At 39.6% G+C, this 8,183-nt stretch overlaps 1 protein-coding gene across 2 annotated transcripts in view; it reads left to right on the top strand.

Annotated features, from left to right (window-relative positions):
• Positions 1-1,683: 1,683 nt before the first annotated feature.
• ATAD5 (ATPase family AAA domain containing 5) overlaps positions 1,684-8,183 on the top strand; it is a 35,953-nt gene continuing 29,453 nt past the window's right edge. For both annotated transcript variants that reach the window (XM_036454212.2, XM_036454211.2), the window contains exons 1-2: positions 1,684-2,190; positions 5,850-7,747. In XM_036454212.2, the coding sequence (XP_036310105.1) occupies positions 2,119-2,190; positions 5,850-7,747 (1,970 nt within the window). In that variant the 5' untranslated portion in view covers positions 1,684-2,118. The remainder of the gene's footprint in view (positions 2,191-5,849; positions 7,748-8,183) is intronic.

Raw genomic sequence — 8,183 nt, 5'->3', positions numbered from 1 at the left:
TTCATCACTAAGGAAATGAATAAATAAAATGCTAAGCGTAGCCGAAACCGGTTTGGCTTAGTGGATAGAGCGTCAGCCTGTGGACTGAAGGGTCCCGGGTTTGATTCCGGCCAGGGGCATGTACCTGGGTTGCGGGCACATCCCTGGTAGGGGGAGTGCAGGAAGCAGCTGATTGATGATTCTCTCCCATTGATATTTCTAGCTCTCTATCCCTCTCCTTTCCTCTCTGTGAAAAATCAATAAGAAATATATATTTAAAATAAATAAATAAATAAATAAATAAACAAAATGCTGAGCGTAATTGGATGGAATGTTCAGAAATGAAAAGGAATTAGTCAGCTCTACACATATCATGGATAACTTGAAAAGAATGAAAAAAGCAAATTGCTGAAAAACATTCACAGTGTTGCCTTTTAGGTACATAAAAGCAAACCAAAGTCTTTTATGCATTCATATATGTATGTAAACATGTAAAAAGGGCTGCAATGCTATCTACCAAATAGGTAATATTGGTTACCACAGGGGCGAAGAGGAAAAGATGGATTGCTGGAGAAAGTCAAGGAGACTTTCCTTTTCCTTTGTAATTTTTTCGTTTTTTTCCTCCTCCTGACACCAGATCCCTCCTCCCCCTAACGGCTAACCCTATCTGCTCCTCCTCCACTTCCTCATTCTCCTTCTTGAGCAGTGTTCTTACACTACATATAAGGTGTTTTGTTTTGATTTTTAATTTACATTCTTTATTATTTAAAGTATTACACAAGTCTCTTTTTTTCCCCATTGACCTCTCCCCGGCCGACCCACCCCCCATTACATAAAGCTTTTTTTGTTTTGTTTTTATTTTTAATTTATTTTTGTTTGCTTTTAAAGTAAAACAGCAGTCTCCCTTCTTGGAAAACCTTATCCAGGGCTCATAATTTTCAAAGAAAAAGCAATTACCACCAATGTCGCCGAAGAAATCTGTACCCTTTAAATTGTCAAGACAATAGCAAATACTATAAAAATGAACACAATTACGTCAATAGTTAATATCAATTAGCATAACCCGACCTAACAAGGTGGCTTCTTGTTATTTGCGAAGTCCTTTTACCTGTCTTAATTTTAATTCTTACATATGCACTCAAGCAAAATAAACATATTCTTTATGTAACCGCAATTTAATGTAAAAAAAAAAGTTTTAAAAAAAATCCAGGAAGACAATGCAAATGAAGTATGAGATTAGCATCACTGCAAACCAGTAAACTGCTAGTGCCCTGCGATGACAGGAAAACGCAAAAACAGCCGAGTCCATGTCCTTGGGCTCCTAGCTGCTCGCGAGGACGAAATCCACAGCAAGAAACACCTAAAGGTAAAGAAAAAAGTCCCATATCTGACCCCAAATGGGCGTATCGAGAGGAAAGGCGATTGCCAAAATAACATTTTACTCCGTGCGAGAGGAATTACAATCAATTGTTATTTCGTTTTCTGTATTTTTTAAATACATTTAAATAGGGGATAACGTGGGTCGTCAAAAGTCTAGGGTTTTAATTCTTTCACGGATGAGGATCTGTTAGTGAAATCAGGTCCTCATCGGTGAAACGGGGCGTGAGAAGTTCGAATCTTCAAAATCCCCGCTAACTTCACGGCAGGGAAATTCCGGCGCCTGCGAGTTCGCCCAGGATGTATTTTGGCCCTCCGGTCTCGCCGTCCGCGCAGCCTCCAGACACAATCCCAGGCCCCGCCCCCTGCGCCCCGGAGGGCGCGAAAACCCAATTGACAAGAAGTCCGTCCGAAGCCCGCGGGTCTGATCGGTGTTCGGCTGGCTTTCCCCGCCGGGGTCCCCGTCCCGAGCGCCCAGCCTCCCGTGCCCGACTCGGGGGGCGCCCCGCGATCACCGGCCGCGACCTAGGGTCCTGGTTTACCCGCGCTTTTTCACCGTCTCTTCCCGCGTTCGACTCGGCTGGGAGCTGGGCCCAGCCCTCCGCGGCCGATCGGGGCGGGTGGGCGCCCGAGAGTCCGAGACGGACCCCGCGGCCCAGCGCCTCGTTCCTGCGGGAGCCGGCCGCCCCCATGGCTTCCTTCAGGCATGCCAGGCCGGGCCGCACCAGGTCCTAGGAGCCGGGATTCCGGGAAGCGGGGAGCATGGTGGGGGTCCTGGCCATGGCGGCGGCGGCGGCGGCTGCTCCCCCTCCGGTGAAGGGCTACGAGATTGAGGTGAACTTGAGTATCTCCCTTCGTCTGCGGGGGGCGGGTGAAAGGGGATCGCGACTCTGGATCCTTGAGGCAGAAAGAGGGAGGCCCCGCGGTGGTGACATTGTGTGGAACAGTTGCTGGGGTCTGTCGTTGTCTTTAAGTTGCGATAGGCCCTGGTATTGTGAGATGTCTGCGGGGGACAGGCCAGGGAGGGTTTAGGATGCCTTGGCCAGTTCCCAGATCCTGAAATGTTGGTGGAACTGGATGCTTTGGATTGTGAAATGCCACTGAGGATCCTGGGATGAAGTCTCGGTTGGTGATCAGGGATTTTGGAACTTTAGCGTTGAAAAGGATCTTTGAGTCCACCTGCGCCATCCATCCACCTGTGCTAGGAATGTCCTTAGAATGTCACTACAAGAATCAAACGAGGTGCTTTAAACAATCGTCGTGTTTGTCTTTTTTTTTCGTGGCTCTCTAGAGCTTCATATACTGCAGTTAGGAGTCATAGCACCGCATACTGTTATTCTTTTGTGTGTCTCAGTGCAATGCACAACTTACCAGTGAAATTTATCAGTGAAATACACGAGCTGTCCTTAAGAAGGGAGTGGAATGCCTTGAAGTAGCATCTTAGAGGAGAGTGTTGTTATATTTTTACGCCTTTCACCTCAAGCTAGCATAATTCTAACTGAAGTATGCATACTAATATCCTTGAAGGGAGCTAAGATGTATGTCCACTTACTTAACTGGGGTGTTTATTTTTAATTGTTTTTTGTTGATTTCAGAGAGAATGCGAGAGAGAAAGCATTGGTTCGTTCCGCTCATTTATGCATTCATTGGTTGATTTTTAAAAAATATATTTTATTGATTTTTTACAGAGAGGAAGAGAGAGGGATAGAGAGTTAGAAACATTGATGAGAAAGGATCATTGATCAGTTGCCTTTTGCACACCTCACACTGGGGATGTGCCCGCAACCAAGGTACATGCCCTTGACCAGAATCGAACCTGGGACCTTTCAGACTGCAGGCTGATGCTCTATCCACTGAGCCAAACCGGTTTCAGCATTTGGTTGATTCTTATATGTGCCTTGATGGGAGTTGGAATCAGGCAATCTTGGTGTTTCTGAATGAACTCGAACCAACTGAACAACCTGGCAGGGCCTTAAATTTTATTTTTAATTACAGTTTACGTTTAGTATAATTTCATATTGGCTTCAGGCATAGTGGTTAGACAACTAACTTTCCCCCTCTCCCCCCACCCGCCCCATATTTCAAGTACCCACCTGGCACCATACAGAGTTATTACACTATTATTGACTATATTTCCTATGCTGTACTCTTATTTTTTAGGATCAAGTAACTTTGTCTAGTTACTAATCATTGTTATGCTCATAATTGTTAAATCTAGGTAGTTGCTCATTATGTCTCAGGTGTGAAGAAGGACTTGGTACTTGAATTACATAGTTTTTTATTTTTGTGGTCAGTTTTATCAATCTTTTTGTTACAGTTTCTGCTTTTGGCACCCTGCTTAGAGAGCCTATTTCATAACAGTGATACTATTTAGTATTTTAAGGGAAAGGGCCTTATATACATTATTTTACTTAATATCAACCTTGTGATGAGGTACTGTTATCTGTATTCTACAGATGAGAGGTTACAAATTAAATTTGCTTAAGGTCCCTCACCAGTAGATGTCAGGGCGAGCTCTTAAACTTATATCTGCCGGACTCCAGAGGCCATGGTATTGTGGCACTAGTACCATCTCAGGGTAATAATAATGATAAAATTTATTAGCATTTTCTTAAAAATACACTTATCATTTAAATTTTTTAAAATATGTTTTTATTGGCTTCAGAGAGGAAGGAAGAGGGAGAGAGAAATAGAAACATCAATGACGAGAGAGAATCATTGATCAACTGCCTCCTGCCCACTCCACCCTGGGGACTGATCCTGCAATCCGGCATGTGCCCTGACCAGCAATGGCGCGGAGACCTGGTTCATAGTCAACCCCCAATCACTGAGCCACACAGGCCAGGCAAATTTTAACATGCAATTTTAAGCCTATAATTTATATTGCTTATCCAATAGTGAGAAATTTGTCCCAATACCATTTAACTGCTTCGTTGCCCACTAACTTAAATGCTACTGTTATCACATACTTAAATTTACATGTCTTTTTCTGTTATATTTTTCTTCATATATATATATATATTTTCTTCATATATATATATATTTTTTTTTTTGTAAGAAAACATTTATTGGTTAAATTACAGAGATAGAAAAAATAGTTTCTAGAAGAAATGGGCTTAGGAAACAAGTTATACAGGTAAAGGAAGGGATCTTGGGAATGAAGAAGCTAATGGTAACATGCCTGGGGAGTATGGAGAAAAGGGGAAGGGAAAGGAGGGAGAGCCTTTTTCTGGTTTTCTAATCTGCTTCATTAAGTTGCTTGCCTTTGTACATCAGCAATAAGCTTTTAATCATGATAGCTTTATAATGTGTTTTACTTTTATAGAAGTATAATGCACCCATTCATTATTTATTTAATTTTTTTCTTGTTATTCTGGCAAATTTCTTCTTTAAAAAAAAAAAATATATATATATATTTTATTGACTTTTTACAAAGAGGAAGGGAGAGCGATAAAGAGCCAGAAATATCGATGAGAGAGAAACATCGACCAGCTGCCTCCTGCACACCCCCTACCGGGGACGTGCCCACAGCCCATGTACATGCCCTTGACCGGAATCGAACCTGGGACCTTTCAGTCCGCATACCGACGCTCTACCACTGAGCCAAACCAGCTTCAGCCTGGCAAATTTATTCTAACAAATGAACTGAGGGAAGATAAAATCAAAGAAAAGAATGATGGAGCTTTGTAAGTTACTAATTTATGACCAACAAAAATATAACTTTTTAGCATTATAGTCATCTTGATATGTGAGTAATAAATAATGTAAGATACAGGCAATACTGTTTTAATAGCAGTTAAGACACTGAAAAGTTTTATTTGTGGAAAGTGTCCTTCAACATAATTTTTACTTGCTAGTAAATTTTGGGTTCCTAGGGATGTTCACTATGTACCCGCTTCTTAGAAGTAGAAATTTTGGCCCGGCCAGTGTGGTACAGTGGTTGAGCATTGACCTGAGAACCAGGAGTTCGTACTTTGATTCCTGATGAGGACATGTGCCCCGGTTGTGGGCTGGATCCCCTGCCGATCAATGATTCTCTCTCATCATTGATGTTTCTTTCTCTCTCCCTTTTCCCTCCTCTCTGAAATCAATTTTTTTAAAAAGTAGAAATTTTGTTTATTTTTAACTTAAAAAGTGAAAATGGAGCAGAATTAATATTTGTAGAGTTCCTACCATGCATCAGACTTCACATATTTTTATGTAGCATGCTCATTACTTATCCTGTGAGGTGGGTGGTACTATTCAAATAATAAACAGAGGCCAATAGAAATGAACACATTTGTACCTAGATATGGTGGCTTTGAAACTTTTTATTGAAGGATAATATGTCTATAGTAAAGGTATAAGATGATGTCATTTTGAGATTTGAATTAGGTTTGACTTTAAAGCTCTTTTTACATCTAATTACGTAAAATATTAGATCCATGTTTACAATATATATTTTGTATTATTTTGTTGAAATAATTTTTTTTAATCTTCTTTTAAATTGATAGGCATGCAAAAAGCGAAGGAGGGATGATGACAGATCTTCCAGTGAAACAATTACAAAATATTTATCACCAGTAGAGAAGACTGGAGACAGGGTTTTTTCTCCACCAAAATCCAGTAATATTATGGATTATTTTAGAAAAACTTCACCCACAAATGAGAAGACTCAGTTAGCAAGAGAGTGCAAGATAAAATCATCTGCACCATTGCCTGCTGACATTGGCAAAGACGGTAAAATACCTTTGGAAATGTTCTCAAATATAGAGTTTAAGAAGAGAAGAAGGACAGTTAATTTATCCCATCAACTAAGTAATATTAAACCTGAAAATGAATCTCCAATTGAAATTAATAGTGATGATAGCAAAGAAGACTCTAGTTTAAATAATGATGTTGTGGAGAGTAGTACTTTTGTTTCACACACGCAACCTGTAGAAATACTTGCAGAAAGTATTCAAGATAACAAAAACCAGTCAAGCATTGTGGCCTCCAAGAGAAGTTCTAAGAAAGTAAATCCTAAACTAGGGACCACAGAAAATGATTGTAAAAATTTGAGGAAAAGGAAGCGTCAAGAGATAATAGATCTATCAGAAAGTCTACCCTTGGCAGAGGAGCTAAACCTCCTTAAAAAAGATTGTAAAGATAGTAAACAGATAATTCCTTCCCTAATTAATGAAATCGAGAGTACTACAGATGATATAACTAAACCAGCCCAGTTAAATGATGGTACAATCACTGTCTCGTATGAAGAATTTTTAAGAAGTCACAAGGAAAATAAACTGGAACAGATCCCAGACTCTCCAATGTCAATTTGTGTTCCTTCTGAAACCGTTGAAGGTAGAGTCACAAGTGGTTGCACAAGTGATCCAGAAACCTGTGACATTTCCCAGCAAGCACCCTTTAAGACAGTTACTGTTCTTGCACAAGTTCACCCTATTCCCCCCAAAAAGACAGGAAAAATACCCTCAATTTTCTTGAAACAAAAGCAGTTGGAAATGGAAAGTAGTCTGTCTGATCCTGAGAATGAACAGACAATTCAGAAAAGAAAGTCTAATGTTGTTATACGGGAGGAAGAACTAGAATTGGCAGTACTGGAGGCTGCAAGTTCTGAAGCTGTGAAACCAAAATGCACTCCAGAAGAAAGACAGCAATTTATGAAAGCATTTAGGCAGCCAGCATCAGATGCACTTAAAAGTGGAGTAAAAAAGTCTGACAAACAGAAAGAGCCCGATGAAAAATCGTCAAGTGAGGAAGAAAGAGACAGTAATTCTAAAAAAATCATGGAAAACCCTAATAACCAAATGGTTTCAGATAAAGGCAGTTCACAGGCACACTCTCATAAAAGAAGTTTTCCTAAGGAGAAATGTCAAAAGCTAAAGAAAAAGGGTAAGAAAATGTTAGATATTGGTGCTACTTCAGGTAAAAATAGAGAGGGAAATCCTCAAATGAGGGAAACAACTTTTTCCTTTAAAGGCAAACAAAGTAAAAATAAGCTTAGGATGAGTTTAAGACAAAAGAAAACAAGAGTTTTCAAAGACAGCCCACTAGTTAGCAGTGCAAGTTTTATTTGTGAAGATAGAGCAAATGATGACCCTCTAAAGATTTGTTCTCAGTATAATAAGTCTTCAAGAAAAACTAGCACACCAGTTAAGGATAAGGTAATATATCCTAAAGCTGAAACTGAAGACAGCTTGGTAAATGTTTTTACACCCAAATCAACCAGGAGATCTCTAAGAGGTAACAGGACATCTATTGTGACAATCATTGGAGGTACAGATTCTGAAGATGCACAAGATATATGTTCTGTGAAGGCTTCCACTCCAAGAGCATCCAAGTTATCAGAAAAGCATAGCTTATATACAGCGGAATTAATCACAATATCTTCTGATTCAGAGAGTCCTATTAGGTAAGGTAAAGTTTTGTTTTTGTTTTAAAGTTTCAAGTATTATGCATGTACTATTAGTTGGGAAGGAAAATAAGCATTTGAGAGTAGTATTTTTTTCATAGGACACAGCTGATTTATAAGGACAATAAAAGAGGGTGTCAAAAATGCTACTTTTCTACATTTTCTACATGTCAGGCATGATTTTAGAAGAATTCTAGATATATTTTAGATGAGCTCTAAACTCTTGTTAACAGTTGCTGAATGAAATAGTCTTCAAATATGAATTCGATGCATTTAACAAACGAGACTAAAAATAAATCATTTATTTCTTGGGTAAACAGGCCATACACTATGAAGTCTATACTTGCATACTGGTTTTGGCTAATGTAAGAGTGATCTTAGGGGCTAATTCTGTAAAACTTATGATTTCTAAAATAAACAATTTATTTTGCGAGTT

This window comes from Pipistrellus kuhlii, unplaced genomic scaffold, assembly GCF_014108245.1.
Source record: "Pipistrellus kuhlii isolate mPipKuh1 unplaced genomic scaffold, mPipKuh1.p scaffold_m20_p_28, whole genome shotgun sequence".
Taxonomy (NCBI): Eukaryota; Metazoa; Chordata; class Mammalia; order Chiroptera; family Vespertilionidae; genus Pipistrellus; species Pipistrellus kuhlii.
Note: the sequence above shows the minus strand (reverse complement) of the source record. Positions and strands in the feature narration are given on the sequence as shown.